The 17,058-nt window shown below is 50.1% G+C and overlaps 1 protein-coding gene across 9 annotated transcripts in view; it reads left to right on the forward strand.

Moving 5' to 3' along the window:
- ADGRD1 (adhesion G protein-coupled receptor D1) overlaps nt 1-17,058 on the forward strand; it is a 187,129-nt gene that overhangs the window by 122,426 nt on the left and 47,645 nt on the right. For all 9 annotated transcript variants that reach the window (XR_635296.4, XM_009182071.4, XM_021923159.2 and 6 more), the window contains 2 exons: nt 550-623; nt 8,407-8,530. Coding sequence is in view for 8 of the 9 variants with exons in the window: in XM_009182071.4 (XP_009180335.1) it covers nt 550-623; nt 8,407-8,530 (198 nt within the window). In the remaining variant the exon portion in view is untranslated. The remainder of the gene's footprint in view (nt 1-549; nt 624-8,406; nt 8,531-17,058) is intronic.

Consider the following 17,058-nt stretch of genomic DNA (forward strand, 5'->3'; position numbering starts at 1 on the left):
GCTGACATTGTAGAGGGGAAGGTAGCAAACACACACACAGTGGACAGAGGATATGTAACATGCCACATGGTGATCAGGACAATGAAAACATCAGTGAGTGGAATGGAGCTAGAGCAGGCAGGGGGCTGGTGCTGTTCAGAACAGGTAGGGAAGGGAAGATCACTCTGAGGAGCTCCTTCATGCAGAGGCCTGGCGTGGAGTGGGGAGGGAGCCTGTGGCTGCCTGGCGGGGAGTGGGGAGGGAGCCTGTGGCTGCCTGGCGGGGAGCATCCTATGGGGAGGCATGTCCTAGGGGGAGGAGTGTCCCAGAGGGAGGACCCGGCACCTGCCAGGGCACTCAGGTGGGTTGGAGAGAGCAGAGCAGAGGGCAGCATGACCTGGGCCGGGTGACGTGGGACCACACCCACAATGGATGGAGATGGACATCGGTGGCTGTGCCTGTCCCTGCCCGAGGTCGCCCAGCTGTGAGAGTCTCGCTGTTATGTCAGTGCTGAGAACCAGGGACCTCTTCAGCAGCGTCATGCATCGTGTTTGTTTTCTTTCATTTCAGACACGTAAGCAGCACAGTGAGGCCACCAACAGCAGCAACCGAGTCTTCGTGTACTGCGCCTTCCTGGACTTCAGGTACCCTCTGCACAGGGGAGAGTAGGTGGGCATGAGGTGTCCAAGCCCAGGCCCGCCCCATGCCAGCCCAGGGGAGGATCTGGGTCACCCATTTCCGCAGCTGACATGGTTGCGTCACACGAAAACGCTGGAAATGCTGCAGACATGGGTGGGGCCTGGCAGCAGTGCTGGGTCGAGGCCTCCCCTCCAGACTATGTGAGGAGGGGCCTGCTGTTGCATGATGTGTCTGGACAAAGCCTCTGAATGCCCAGGGTGACTTTCAAGCCAGTGCAGCAGATGCTTGGGGGAGCTGGAGGATGCCGTCCGTTGGGGCAGGCCCTATGGCCCTGGCTGTCCCCCTCAGGGGTCTTGGAGCGGCTGAGGAAGGGGGTTGGGGGAGTGGCTTCTGACTGGCCACGTTGGCATTTTCCTGTTTGAAACCTTGCCGGCTCCCCTGGAGCATGCTGACCATCAGGCGTGCCTAAGACTCTGAGGCTTCAGTCTCTGCCACTTGGGCCCCGACTGGGATATCCTCCCCAGCGTCTCCCATGTCCACCCGTCACACCTGTCTCATGCAGTCTCTTCCTGCCCTGCTAGCCGCCCCCGCCCCCAGCTCGCCTCCACAGCTCACCTGCCCGATGTCCGGGGGGGTCTCCCACCATCACTCTGATCACAATTCTCCTCCAGACGTGAGCCCACCGTGAGTGGCTCCACAGTCAGAGCGGTGTTGAAAACTCAGCTCCCCGCAGGGCCAGGGAGTGGAGGGAGGGTCAGGCCTTCCGGATCCTCAGCTGCTGCTCAGCGGTGGTCCCCGGGGCTTGTTCCATGTGGGATGCAGGTCGCAGATCCTGTGTTGTCAGGTCATGAGTTTTCATGGCTGGAGTTTGTTTTCTTTTTTTTTTTTTAAAACACGGTCTCACTCTGTCACCCAGGCTGGAGTGCAGTGGTGTGATCTTAGCTCACTGTAGTCTCAAACTCCTGGACTCAAGCACTCCTTCGGGCCTCAGCCTCTCAAAGTGCGGGGACTACAGGTGTGAGCCACTGTGACTGGCTGTGGCTGGAATTTTTTTTTTTTTTTTTTTCTTTTTTGGAGACGTAGTCTTGCTCTGTTGCCCAGGCTGGAGTGCAGTGGCGCTATCTCGGCTCATTGCAAGCTCTGCCTCCCAGGTTCATGCCATTCTCCTGCCTCAGTCTCTGTAGCTGGGACTACAGACGCCCACCACCACGCCCAGCTAATTTTTTTTTTTTGTATTTTTAGTAGAGATGGGGTTTCACCGTGTTAGCCAGGATGGTCTGGATCTCCTGACCTCATGATCCACCCGCCTTGGCCTCCCAAAGTCCTGGGATTACAGGCGTGAGCCAGCGTGCCCCGCCTGTTGCTGGATTATTATATGAACTTTCCCAATGTTTTAAACACTGCACAGGTGGCTGGAACACATCTGGGACATCCAGTTCACACCCTGCCTAGTGGCCCATCACCCTACATGTTGTCAGCCTCCCCGACACCTGGGCATCTTCCTGTGCCTGGACTCACTTCCCCAGCTCCCTCCTCCTGCTGCTTCAGGGCAGGATCCACACAGGCTGTGCCACCGATGCTGGTACAGCCCCATCAGAGAAAGCTTCTCTGCTCCCTGCACCCAGAGGGCCAGGAGATTACAGGACGCTGAGCTGGGGGTGCAGCAGTGGGTTGGCATAATCCCCTTTTATCTCTGTTCTGTGAACAGTGAGGAAAATACAGCCCAAATCCTGTCACCTCCAGCAAACACTGCTTACATTTTTGTCCCCTGGGATGCCTCGCTCTGGCTATGGCCGTCGGCATCATGACTGTTGGCGTCATGCCTCTGCAGTGTGGATGGATTTAATTTACTTCCTTCAGCTTTCATTGAGTTTAATTTGCTCTTCATTTTAAAAGTTCTTAAAGTGTAGGTTTAGGTTATTGCTATGAAGTTTTATTATTTTCTAATATAAACATTTAATGCTGTATTTTTTTCTGTAATTTCAGTGATTTTGCCCTGGTCAGGCTCAGCAGGTTGCAGCTCTTTTTCCTTTATTTGCAAATTGTGAAAATTTGGAAGCACGTGCTCCTAGAAATAGTTATCCCAATTTTGGAGCACTGTTTGGAGAAAAAAATTATGACTAGAAAACGGGATGGGGTTTGGTAAGAACTAAATTGGCATGTTGGTTTTTATTTTTGAAGGAATTTTAAGAACAGAGAAAAGTAAGGAGAATAATATAACAAATGCAGGTACCCATTGCCCCAAATTTATAGTTACTAGCATGTTTATATTTTTGTATTTTTGAGAATGAAACAACTAAAACATTGCAGATGATGTTAACAAACCCTCCACCTCCTTCTGTTCTTTTTCCTCAATTCCCAGAGGCAGCCACCATCATGAACATAGTATCTGTATCCTTCCTGTCCATTGTGCAATTATTACTTATATAATATTCAGAAAAATTCACACTTGTAGATGATTGTACAGTTCTGTGAGTTTTGACAAATGAACACAGTTGTGCAACCACTGTAATCAGGATGAGAACAATGCATCACCCTCGGAGATGCCCCCGTGTGTGTTTGCAGTCATCCCTTCCTCTCACATCCAGGTCCTGCAAGCACTAATCTGTCTTCTGTTCCTATACGGTTTTGCTTCTGCCAGAGTGTGCATAAATGATATCACAGCATAGGCAGCCTTTTGGAGTCCAGTCTCTTTAATGTTGTGTAATGTGTTGAGCATCAACCACATATGTATTGTTGCATGTATCAACACCTCATTTTCACATTTCACTGCTGAAGGATATTCCGTTACATGGATGTTCCACAGTTTATTTATCTTCTCCCAAGTAGAGGAACATCTGGGTTGTTTTCAGAGTGGGATCATTAGGATTAAAGCTGCAAGTTTTACCAGCTTTGCTTTCCTGGGGTAAACCACACTTGGCCATGATGTATTATCTTTTTGTATACTGCTAAATCGAATTGGCTACAGTAGGTGAGAATTTTTGTGTCTACGTGCATTTTCGGATATTGATCTGCAGTTTTCTTTTTTTTGGTAATGTCTTTGTTTTTATGTCGAGGTAATGATACCTTCATAAAAGTTACATTTTGGAATGCACTTTGGAATCGTTTGTATAGAATTGATATCATTTCTTCCATTTTAGTAGAGTTCACCATGAAGTCATCTGAGCCTTCGTTTTCAATGTTGGCAGGTTTTCAACTACACATTCAGTTTCTTTTATGGATGCAGAACTATGTAGGTCGTCTACTTCTTTTTAAATAAGTTTTAGCTATTTATGTTTTTTTGAAATATTCATCAATTTCATCAAAGTTGTTTAATTTATAGGCACAGAGTTTTTGTGGTATTCCCTTATTAGCCTTTTTCTTGCTTGAAGGGTCTGTGGTGATGTTCCCATTTCACTTTTTATGTCTATAATCTGTTTCTTCTTTTTTCTGAGTCACTCTTACTATAGGTTTATTAATTTTATTGATTTTTGTCCAAAGATACAACTTTTGGCTTCATTGATTTTTCTCTCTTGTGTTGCTGTTGTCAATTTCATTGACTTATCCTCTTTGTCTTTAATTTACTTCCTTCAGCTTTCATTGAGTTTAATTTGCTCTTCATTTTAAAAGTTCTTGAAGTGTAGGTTTAGGTTATTGCTATGAAGTTTTATTATTTTCTAATATAAACATTTAATGCTGTATTTTTTCTGTAAGCATTGATTTAGCTGCATCCCACACATTTTGATATGTTGTTTTTATTTTGGTTAAATTTAAAATATTTTCTAATTTTCCTTGTGACTTCCTCTTCAACCTGTGTGTTATTTTGAAGCGTGTAGTTTAGTTCCAAATAGTTGGGAATTTTCCAGAGAGCTTTCTGCTGTTGATTTGTAAACAGTTTTTTATGATCAGAAAATATTCTTTCTATAATTTTAGTTCTTTTAAATTTGTTAAAAGTTTTTATGAGACCCCGTATATGTTCAGTCTTTGATGAACGTCCCATGTGCACTTGAAAAAAAGTGTATTCTTGGTAGAGTGTTCTATAAATGTCAATTACACCCAGCTGATTGATGGTTATGATTATGTCTTCTATATTCTTACTACATTTCTGTCAACTTGTTCTGTCAATTAAAGAGAGAAGAGTGTGAATTCTCCAATTTTAGTGGTAGATTTATCTGTCTCCTTCTAGTTTTATGAATTTTTCTTTAATGAATTTTGAAGTTCTGTTATTAGGTACATGTATGTTTAGAATTGTTATGTCTTCTTGGAAAATTAGCCCTTTTATCGTTACGTAATGTCCCTCTTTACCCTGGGAAATATGTGTTACTCTGAAGTTGACTTAGTCTAATTTGAGTAAAACTACTCTAGCTTTGTTGATTAGTGTTTGAGTGCTATATCTTTTCCCATAATTTAACTTTTATCTTATTTATATATTTATATTTAAAGTGGGTTTCTTTTAGACTCCATATAGCTGGGTCTCATCTTTTCTTTAATCCAGTCCTCAAATTTCTGTTTTTAATTGACATGTTTAGACAATTTACATTTCATGTAATCATTGGTGTGGTTGGATTAAAATCTGCCATTTTGCTAGATGTCTTCTAACTTTTCTATCTTTTAAAAATGTTATCTTTTTCTGACTTCATTTGGGTTGTTGAATATCTTTTATGATGCTATTTTATCTCTACTATAAATGATTTCTAATTTATACATCCTTTTAACTTTTTTGGTAGTGGTTACCTAAGCTTACAGTGTGTATATGTCTAATTCACTCATGCCTGCCTTCAAATGCTATGGTATCGTTCCAAATGTATTCTAAGACATTATAATAATAGGTTCACACTTCCTCCTGCCCATTCTGTGTGCTGTTGTTGTAGTACATTTCACCTTTACAGACACCATAAACACAATGCATTGCTAGTATTTTTGTCCCCTGGACATTGAGTTATCTTCTAGAGCAATTATAGCAATTAAGACAATAATAATTGCCTATTTACCTTCATTTATTCCACTTCCAGCTATTCTATTTCTTTGTGTAGATTTTTGTGTAGTATCATATTCCTTTAACTCTTCTTTTAGTTCTTGTCCACTGGCAATAGATTCAGTTACCATCTGAGAAAGTATTCTCTTTTCGACTTGAAAGATTTTCACTGGGCTTAGAATTCTGGGCCGCTTTTTTTCCTAGACTGATTCTTTAAGAAATTATACAAGTAATATATCAATATATTACTTTGTTCAAAAGTAAAACATTATAGAAAAGCAAGTATTCCCTTTGGTCTTTACCTCTTATCCTGATCTCCACCCCTTTCCCCAGTAGTAACTACTGTGGGAGGGTTTTTTGGGTGTTTTATCAATAATTTATGTATAATTTATATTTATAATCATAGGAAATATATGATGCTGCTTAATTCAGTGTTTCTTCCGTCATTCCTCCACCTTTTGTTTCTGTGTTTTGCCTGTATGGACATACATGTCTTTTACCGTATTTATGTATGTTACATTTTATTTATGCATGACTGAACATTTTTCTGTTTAGATGCAGACTTCCTGGGTCCCAGGGCCGTATATATCTTTCGTGTTATTTGATACTGCTTCATCTGGCTTCCATAGCAGATTTATTTATGCACAAGCTGCAAGCCTGCCCCTTTGTTTTCGCTGACTCCCTTGGAAGTAGATCTTCCTAGATGCCACTTAAGGCTCTACTCCTCTGGCTAACTAGGTCATCGTCACACCTTTGCAGCTCCATCTGAACAATGTGACTTTCGTGTTGTTTAGCTTACCCTTTGTGTAAGCAGAAGGGGCAACTCATACCCATGGCCATATTCACCTAATCCAGTGCCTGTTAATGTTCAGGCCCCCTTCAAATTGAAGTACGGTCCTCATGCAGCAAATTGACAGACAAAGGTGCAATATATAACACAACAGCTGGTGTTTGCTGACTCCCTCCAAGGTCCTGGGAAAATTAGATCAAAAGGGGTGGGGAGGTAGAGGAGGAGGTCATGACCCCATCTTTAAGTCCCATCAATTCTGAAGTTATTAATGGGGTTTTGCTCCTCTCAGTTGGTACGTCTGAGTAGTTCTCGCTTTGTCCTCTGCTCTCTGCTAAATGCCTTCTCCCTCCCTTAGGAGAGCAGATCATTAATCATGAAAATCACCACTGAGCTGCTGTCTGAGTCTCCATCCTCAAACTCAGAGTCACCCCTGGGTCATGTCTGAATGACCATCCCAGCCCCTCCCTTGGGCTCCACATCACCCAGGGCTAATGCAGGGTGCCCATTGCCCAAGGCTGCTGGTGTGCGCTCGATCCGGAGACATTGGCTGGAGAGGTGTGAGCTGGGGTCTTCATCAGTCATGCCACCGGACAGCCACAGTTCTCATCTGCCACATCCATGCTGGCACCACAGTTGAAAGTGAATACAAAGCAAATACAAACTAGAGCCTTTTAATTTATTCACCTTCATAAATGCCTTCCCCCAAGCGCCATTGCCTTTGGTTGAAGCAAGGATTTGTCTTTACTGATAACTTGAGGTTCTAACTTCAGGGAAGAACCATTTAAATCTTTTTTTTTTCTTTTGGAATTTGAAAATATAGAAGACAGGGTACAATGGCTCATGCCTGTAATCCTAGTACTTTGGGAGGCTGAGGCAGGAAGGTGGTTTTAACCCAGGAGTCCGAGACCAGCCACAGCAACATAGCAAGACTGTATCTCTACAAAAATACAAAGAACAATGTTAACTGGCATGGTGGCATGCACCTGCAGTCCCAGCTACCTGGGAGGCTGAGGTGGGAGGATCGCGTGAGAGCAGGAGGTCAAGACTGCAGTGAGCTGTGATCGCACCGCTGCACTCCAGCCTGGGAAACAGAGTGAGACCCTGTCTCAAGGCAAACAAACCAACAAAAAAGAAAATATAGAGAAATACAGAGAAGAAAATGATAGTCACCAATATTCACAGCAACAGGATTAACCACAGTTAACCGAGAGCACGTTTGCTTCCCGTTGTTTTTGTCTAGGTTTACACTTTACAAAGTCATGCAAGTAATATGTCCACACATTATTCACGTAAAAAGTAAAACATTATAAAAAAAGCAAGGGTCTCCTTAGACCTTTCCGTCTCATCCTGATCTCGCCACCCTGTCTCTGATGGTGACACCGTGGGCGGTTTCTGTGCGAGCGTTTTCTCCGCAGTCTGTGTCGGTCATAGCTGTGTCCATGGGAAGTGTGTGGTGCTGCTGGCCCCACGGGCCTCGCGTTGTGGTTAGTCACTGTACATTGTGTTCTGGTGTTTTATCCTTATCGATACATATTGGTCAAGGATGTTCTTTTTAACTGATGCGAGGTATTTTATCATATTTCTCTCTCCCATACCGCACTTACCCGTTTTCCCCGATGGGCGTTTAAGTTACTGTCACTCATGATTCAGTGACCAGTCTTGAATGTGGTCCCTGGCGTGTGCCGCTGCCCATGCTGTAGGTGCAGGGCTTTGGGCTGTGTGCTTTTCATTTTGTACTGGGCCTTGTCCAGGTGCTTTTCAGGGTGATTGTGCCGAAGCAGCTCTCCATTCCCTATCCCAGAGGGAGGGCCTTGCTTCCTGTGGCCTGACCAGCAGCAGACGCTCTCCAGCTCTCGCTGGCCTGATGGCCAGAATCTCTCCTCCCAACTCCCACCCCATGGTCTGGGTGTGCATTCCTGGAGTGGCAGGCGTGGGCACCGCTGTGAGTTCACAGGGCCGTGTGGTGTAGGGGGTGCTGCTTTCAGTCCCCGGTCTGCCAAGGGTGCGGTGCTACCTCCTCTGATCCTTTCTCCTGTGTCCTCAGCTCTGGAGAAGGGATCTGGTCGAACCAAGGCTGTGCACTCACGGGAGGAAACCTCACCTACTCCGTCTGCCGCTGCACTCACCTCACCAACTTTGCCATCCTCATGCAGGTGGTCCCGCTGGAGGTAAGAGCCAGGCCTCAGGGGTCCCGGGACCTGGAGGATGTGCCATGGGGCTGCAGGTGGGGGCGGGACGCATGCTTTGCCTGCCAGTGCCCATGGGCCCTGGGCACATTACTCCATGGGGCCTGCATTTACAAACGGAATCCATTCTCTTGGCTTTTGTAGTCCAGGGCCCTGCATGTATTGGGTGCCAGCAAACATCCGAGGAGCCCATGGTTGTGTAAGCCGAGTCCAGTGTGGTGTGCTTCCCACAGCAACGCCCAGACTGCACCTGGGGGGATCCAAGGAGGGACTCCTCGTCCCTCCATCCGTCCCTCTGGGAGATTCTCACTGGGCGCCTGCTGTGAGCTGGGTGCTGGGGGCTCTGCTGTAAACAAGAAGAACAGCACAGTCCTGCTCTTGAGGAGTTTGGTTCTAGTGGGAAAGACAGATAATAAACAAACTAGCAGATAAATTAGTCACTTTGAATCAGTGTAGGAAGCAAGTGGAAGAGAACAGCCCAGTAGAAGGTGACAGCAGGGAATGGGGCTGTCTTCACGGAGCGGTGAGGTGTCTCCGGGATGTGGCATCTGAATGACCAGAGGAAGCTGATGTCTTGGAGGCCTGGGGGGAGAATGTTCTAGGCCAGGAAATAGCAAGTGCACAGGACGGGGGCAGGAAGGGGCGTGGTGTGGCCGTAGATGGGGCACCCTGAGCTCTGAGGCCCTGGGGAGGCAGGAGGCCGGGAGGAGCAGGCTCGGCTCCAGCATCCAGGCCTCAGGGAGGAGCGTGAATTTCATTCTAAATGCGCAGGAAGCCTTTGGAGAGCCACTGGGGAGCAGCTTGGTCTGAGCCACCCTGGGTTTGGGGTGGGGCAAGCAGACTTGTGTAGGTGGAAACCAGGAGTGGAAGGAGGTGTTGCTGCTGACACTGCACACCCACACTCTCCTCTGTGGACTGGGCTCGCAGAAGGGCTGGTGTGGACAGTGTAGATGTAGCTGCTCCGAGCCAGGCTGGGTTTGGCAGATGTGTTGGGAACCGGTGATACGTTGGATGCTGGGCTGTAATCTGTTGCTGGCGTTGGGCATTCTGGGGGCTGAGAGAGGGCCAGGCTGGAGGGTAAGTCAGGCAGGGAAGCAGTGACGCCTCCAGCGTCTCCCGGACAGATTTGTCACGAGACTCATCTTCCGTGTGGGGCCCTGGTCTTTTAGAGCCTCATGTGCTCATCGTGGCCAGTCACTTCCGGGGGCTCATTCCCAGTCTAGGGCTCTTAGGGTGGCTTTGGGAAGAGTCGGGATGTCTCTGATCACAGCAGCTCCCTGGGAGGGGGCGCCACGCTCAGGTGTTTCCCAGCAGGCACTTTGTCTCCAGGGCGTGAACAGCCATCCCTGCCTGGGTCACTGCCTGCCTCTGCGGTCACGTTTATCAAGGCCGTGGACAGGCGGAATCTACCTGAATCCACCAGCGTCTGCAGTGTCTGCACTGGACCGGGGGCGATGCTGCCCCGCGTGTCCTGCGTAGTTTCGTGTGGGTTTTTCGGGGGTTGAATGGGTTGGGCTCCCACCGTCCTGTTGACCAGGAGACAGAACTCTTCAAGGTATGACAGAGGCAGAATCCGGGTTCCGCTTCCTCCCGTCCTGGGAGACTTTTCCTTCTCCAGAAAGAAGGCCTAGGAATGCGGCCCCCCAGGTGGTTGCTGTGGGAAGGCCACGAGCTCACTGTGACACAGTCACAGGTCCAGCGCTCAGCCCAGGCACCCTCACTCCCCAACAGAAACCACCAGCAAACCTGAGCCACAGGATTCTGTGTGCGGAGGCCGGGTGGACCGCAGTCACTCTTAGGTCAATGGGAACAGGGCCCTGGTGCTTGGAAGTGACTTGTAATGCTGCTGGGGCAGATGGAGATAACCTCATCTTTAAATTCTGTGGAAACGAAATGGCAGATGCCCCTGAGCCGCAGCCCCTCACAGGGCGAAAGACGCACGTGACACTTGCGGCCGACATGATCCCAGCCTCACTGGGCCACGGGCTGCTGCTCACATGAGCGCGTATGAGCCCCGCTCTGCAGAAGACACTGGAGGGAAACAGCTATTCCTGTTTCCAAAGAGAAGGCCCTTTCTTTTCACAAAATGCACAATGGGCTTGATGTCACACCGTGAATCACTTTTGGAGACTCCAGAGAGATGTCCAAGCCATATTTTATTTTTATTAAATTAAATAAATTAATTTTTAGAGACAGGGTCTCGCCCTGTTGCCCAGGCTGGAGTGCAGTGGTCTGATCATGGCTCACTACAGCCTAGAACTCCTGGGCTCAGGCTATCCTCCCACCTCAGCCACCCAAGTAGCTGGGACTATAGGCACATGCCACAGCGCCTGGCTAAGTTTTAATTTTTTTGTGGAGCTGGGCTCTCACCATGTTCCTCAGGCTGGTCTTGAACTCCTGGCTTCAAGCAGTGCTCCCACCTTAGCCCACAAAGCGCTGGGATTACAGGTGTGAGTCACTGCACTGGCTTTTTTGTGTGCGTGTATTAATTTTCTGTAGAGGTGGGGCCTCACTTTGTTACCCAGGCTCTGAGACATATCTGAAGTGGATAGGAGGGGGGACCACACACCCTTGGGCCCCTCGTGCACAGATGCACACCCAGCATCCTAGACCTACGTGTTTTGGAGCCTGGACCCAGGAGCCCTTGGTGCTGTGCGAGATGAAGCGTCAGGTGACGGGACCGGCAGTCTCCTCAGTAGCTTCCACGCCGTCAGGGTCCCCCAAGAAGGGTCGGCCATGTAGAAGGCAGAATTGCCAAGCCCTTGCATGCCAGGGCTTTCTGGCTCAGGGCCGTGGGGTTTTAGAGGTTCCAAAGGGGTGGCTCTGTAGTGAGGCTGGTGGGACCCAAGCCCACCCGTTGCCCTCACCCTTCAGTGGTAAATGTTGTGCAGGCGGGTGTGACCCGCCAGACAATCCCGAGGGGTGCTCCTTAAGGAGTGGTACCCCGAGAGCAGCTGCCCAGCCAGCGACTGCCCCTTCCCAGTCCCCACGCCCCCCATGCCTTCCCAGCGGCCCCTCTTCTCCTGGCTTGCAGACCCCAGGGCCTCCACGTGGAGGCGGGCCGCTCGCCGCTGGGAAGAGCCATGACCTGGATCATTGGTGGTAATTTAAAGAAAATTAAACAGAATGAATGAAACTACACTAGAGAGAGGTGAATGTAGAAACAGTTCCTGGGTTTAAATTTCTTGCATGGACCAGGCCTCAGTCTGAGGAGCAGCATCCTCTGTGGATGGCTGTGACGCCGTCTCTTTCCTGCCATGGGCTCCGTTTCTCCTCCCCTCTCCTGCCAGGGCCCGGCCCACAGGGCTCCCTTCAGGCTTCCCTCCTGGGTGTCGTAGGGAGCAGCCGAGGGGAAAAGGCGCAGAGCTGCCCCCACAGAGAGCACCTGTCCATTCCTAGAGATGGGCGGTCTGCACGGTGCTGTGGCTAAGGCTGCTCGTCTCACCAGTGGAGAAACTGAGCCCCAGAGCGAGGGGGCGCTTGCTGGCGGTCCCCCATTGTTCAACAGTGCATTATTAAATTACCAGTAGAGCCTGGGCTGTTGAGGTAGCACCCGGGCCATGGGGACCTGGCGGTGAGGATGCTGTGGTGCTCACAGAGACACCACAAGTCAGTGCACACCACGTCCTGCCCCATACGGGCCACGCGGGAGATCATGTAGGATGACTTGGGGATAATTAGGCACTAAAACACGGTGCTGGTGATGCCGGTGCTGTTTTAAAGATGGAGGCCCAGGAGGGCCTGCCTGAGAAGGTGGCAGTGGATTCTACATCTCAGGGTGGAAAAGATGGAGCCTCCTGGCCCAGGCAGAGGACAGGGCGCAGGCAGAGGGCAAGGAGGGAGCAGCCAGGGTGGTCCTCGGGGAGACGCCAGGGCTGAGGCAGGGGCTCCAGGCCCAGGGGTCGTGAGGGGCAGGAGGCAGGGAGCAGGAGAGGTGGTGGAGGCTGCTGTAGAGACCCAAGAACCGGCACCCTGCTGGTGTGGCGGGGGTGGAGGGGCAGGAGTGGCACTGCAGATGACTGAAAACGCTGGTGATCTCTTTCTCCCATGAAATCTCCTGACTGTTAGAGGTGTCATCAGTTATTACTTCTGAGCCATATGTGAGAGGTCATCTGTGTGCTGGACCAGCCGTCCAGGGTCTTGTGAAGATGCAGACCCCACATTCAGCGGGTCTGGGGTGGGGCCTGGCATCCTTGTTTCCGACAAGGCCGGGGGGAGTGAGGCCCCACTGGTCCCAGACCACCCTCTGGACAGACCCAGGCACAGGCACCCAGTCTGCAAACATCAGCTCAGATTTCTGTTCATGTCCTGGGAGCTGGCTGCAGCAATTGTTACCAAATCTGAGCACGGATAGTCTGGCCCCAAATATGTGCTCATTGGCATGTGAAAAACTTCCTTTGTCCCAGGAGCTGAAGGAGAGACAGGTCCTCAGCCTGGAAGTGAGTGAAGTGGGAACCTGGAAGATTCAGAGACAGAAGAAACAGAGTGTGGCTTAAAAAGGAACCCAAACCAAGGGCCGGGGGCAGGGGTTCTGGACACAGGCATTGCCTTCAGGGAACACCTTCCTTCATGCATAACTCTGCAGAGTGGGCGCCGGGCCACTGGGACAGGGTGGCTGCTGGGAGCCATTTATTGAATGCAGGCTGGTGATTGTGGCTGTCACACAGCTGACCACCTGGAAGTAAGGGAAAGACAGTAACAGGCACCATTTCAGAGGCTCCCTGCCTGTAGATGCTCCCTGTCTCTGGGTGCTCCCTGCCTGGTGGGGGCTTGCACTCAGGCCTGCCCTCTCCTTCGGTCCTCACCACATGAGTGAGGTGCTATCATTGTGGCCATCACAGGTGAGTCATAGGGGATTCCCTGAGGTCACATCACGGGGCAGAGCCCGGCCTTGAGCCAAATCCCGAATGTTAGGGCTGTGCCCAGGCTCTGGAGCACCAGCTACCTGGGAGCAGAGCCTCCTCTTCTGGGCCCTCTGTAGGCTGAGAACTAAAGCCCAGTGCAGAGCTTCCTTCTCGGCAGCCGGAGAGAGGGAGGTACACTTTCAGCTGAAAACTGTGTTTGTACATGTTGTGTTTTTGTGGTAGAGGAAGGAAGGGAAGGGCCTGGTCCAGCGAGCAAAAAACCTGGAACAGATGACTTATGGGTCTCTATGCATCACCGCTGCCTCTCGGTGACACTGGATTTCGACAGTCTGTGGGTGTCTTCGTGGGAGCAAATCACACCTATTCATTGGCAGAAAAGGTTGATTTAAAAATGGTTTAAAATTATCCATGCTAAAAATGAACATTCTCATCAACATTAAAAAAAGTTAAGACTGATATCATAAGTAGAAACCAAATTTGCAGCACGCTCAGAGAATTAATAAAAATAGCACCAGTGACCTTATTTGGGTTCCTTGTGCAGGCTCTCTGCTCAGGAACTCAAATCTGCATCGTGTCCCTTCTCTCTCCGAGGTTTCCCCTGGCTTTTCTCCATACCCAGCCTCCTCCTCGGTGGTGGTTTCGGGAAGCCCCTTCCTCCTAAGTGGGCAGTGCCCTTTTTGTGGAAAGCCCATCAGACGACAGGGTTCACCTGAGTGAACTGGGCCGAGGTGGGGCGGGCTTCAGGGCTGCTGTCCAGCGGAGGGAGACCCCAAAACGACACTCTGTCTTTGCATACTGCTGTCAACTTGGTGATTAGGACCCAGCCCTGAGGGGCCATGTCAAGGCATCTGCTGACGGACACTGTGATGGCTTCCAGCATCTGGCGACTTCTGGTGGTTCCGGAGTGCATGACCCTGCACACACTTCTTTAGAATAAATTGCTGGCAGGCGAATCTGTGGGCAAAGGGCACCAGCATTTTGGTTTTGAAAAACATTGCTGCATTGCATTCTGGGAACCATGTACCAATTTATTCCTCCTCCAGCCGTGGGCAAGAATGGGTAGCTTTGCTTTACATGTGAGTCACAAAAACATGGCGTCATCTCTGGGTGCTTCTAACTTCTCCTACTGAGTGCAGTTCAAGCAGGGGAAGGAACGCCTGGGTTGTCCAGTAGATCTGCATCCAGACCCACCCTTCACCACCCCAGCCGCTCTACTCCCCAGGCATGCTTTCTGCACCTTTGAAATTAGCAACCCCAGATCCAGTAAGAACCCAGAGAAGGCAAGTTTTTCTTTTAATTGGATAAAATTATCCTAGAAAAGTAGGCCATTGGAACAGAGAATTCATCCAGAACAGACCCAGTAACTTCTCAGTACACCCACGAGAATCTATGTCAGAGAATTAAAAGAATCAGCAAGTAAGATGACATAAAAAAGTATGAAATCAGAATATTTACATTATTTATAGTAGAAGGAACAGAAGCATGAATAAACATAACACTAGCAATTGCATAAATTCTAATACATCCACGCTAAGGGATATTATTCATCTCTACACTAAAAGAGGAATGATGAAGTCAGGAAACGCAGTGCAACTGTGAAAGAATGGACTGTCATCATGCCAGTGCGCTTGCAGCGATTTCCAAGGTAACGTTGTTGAAAAGGACAAGAGGTAGACTAGAGTGATACATATATCCCATTTTTGTAAAGCCACGGCAGGATCCCCTGTGCCTGTGCGTGGGTGTGTTCTGTGTATGCATTTAAATATGCAACATTTGTATCTTGGTATGTGATTATCAGAAAGGCATGGACAGCGCATTCAAGGTTGTTAGTGGGCAGGGGCAGGAGGGGGCCACATAGGTAAGGCAGTGGCAGGAGCTGGGGAGAGAAAGGACTGTAAACACCAGCCTGTGGGCTCTGACCCAGGTGTGTATTTGTGTGGAATTGCGTGACATGATCAAATGAATAAAATCATTTAGCTCGAAGAGGTGTTTCTGAGGCCTGCTACCCAGGGGTGACGTTTCGTGCTCACTGCTCCTTCCTGATGCCCAGGCGTTGAGACACGTCTATGCCCGTGTTTGCTGTATGAATGAGGGCATGGAGGATCGAGTCTGTTCCACAAGGGGAGATGAACTTAGGGAAAGAGATGTCTTCTCCTCGGAGGCCGGAATGCCACATGTGTGCTGGTTTAGTCAGTGGATCCCAGTCATGCTGACACAACAGGTCTGTACTGCCGCAGGTAGGTGGGAGTTCAGCTTTCTGTCCTCTCTAAGGACTGGCCGGCAGGGTATGAGGGAGCGAGGACCTGAGGTTAACCCAGGGGTGGATGCAGGTATGGGCTGGCTCAGCCAGGGACCAAGAGGAGGGCTCAGGCGTGGACCACCCAGCATTTCTTGCTGAAGCCACGCACCCAATGAAGGTGCTGGGCATGGGGACTGGTGCCGTGGAAGGCATTTGGGCCCGGCCTTAGGGAAAATTCAGCTGCACCTGTTCCTGGCACTTGTGTTCCCCGCTCAGGGTGTGCAGGCCTGGGAGATGGTCTCGTTGTCTAAGGTGGGAGAGCCCCCCGATGTTGACGGAAAGTCCTGCCGAGGCTGCACCCAGTGAAGAAGGGCAGTGCTCGAGGAGTGTGTGGGAGATTGGGAGGAGCCCCGGGGCCCACCGCAGTGCGCTCTTTTTCCTGCAGGTGGCCGCTTCCTCCCAGGTGGCCACTTCCCAGGCTTCGGGCATGGGAAGCATCCCAGGCATGGGCACCTGCCTTGGGGTGGCTCTGACCTGGGGGGTGCAAGAGCCCTGTGCCAGTACAGGAGCCCCTGGGAATGCCAGTCCCCGAACACCCCTTCCTGGGGCCTGGTGGTCACAGGGAAATAGCACTTCAATAAGATGGTCATGAATTGTGGTCTGAAGGCTGACTCTGGCCAGTGAACGGGCTTCATTTAGCCCGCAGAGGCTTAAATTTTTAAAAATTGGTTGTCAGTATTCCAAAACACAGATAGTTTATCTAAACTTTTGGATTTTTTTTTTAATCAAAAAAGAAGAGGGAAATTTGGCCATGCTAGGCTTCCCCCTCTGGCTGGAAACGACGCTGGAGGCGAGTGGCTGCCACCCCTGTGCTCGGGCGAGGTCCCCAGAGCCCCCCGGTCCACATGGCCTCCCTGTACCACAAGCAGCTGTCCTCCCTCATCATGTTCGTATTGCTCTTCTGCTTTTAGGAGACCGTGAAATGCTTCCTGCCCTTTTCTGGGGGGGAAAGTGGCATCTCCACTGAGAAGGACTTTGGTTCGAACTGTGGGAGGGAGCATGCTCGTTTTGGCAGCACAGTCCCACCTGGTGGTTATGTCTGCAGGCCCCTGCTGCCCTCCTGAGCTGACGCCCTGCCTCTCGGAGGCATTTGAGGTTGTGGTTTCTGAGTCAGAGGAGTCCGTGTCCTGAAACCAACTGCAGGCTTTTCTGGGCATTTCTAAATCTAGCTACGGGTGGGAAAGGAAGGGCACCGTGGGGGCACACCACGCCTTCCTGAGGCAGGAACGGCACGGCCTCCACCCAGACCCACGTTTCTAGGCCCCGCGCCCTGCGGTTACCCAGGCAGGTGCAGCCTTGAGCCCCTCAGACAGGCTCTGGCTCCAGGGAAGGACACAGGGCAGGCA

The sequence above is a fragment of the Papio anubis genome, chromosome 9, assembly GCF_008728515.1.
Source record: "Papio anubis isolate 15944 chromosome 9, Panubis1.0, whole genome shotgun sequence".
In the NCBI taxonomy this organism is placed as follows: Eukaryota; Metazoa; Chordata; class Mammalia; order Primates; family Cercopithecidae; genus Papio; species Papio anubis.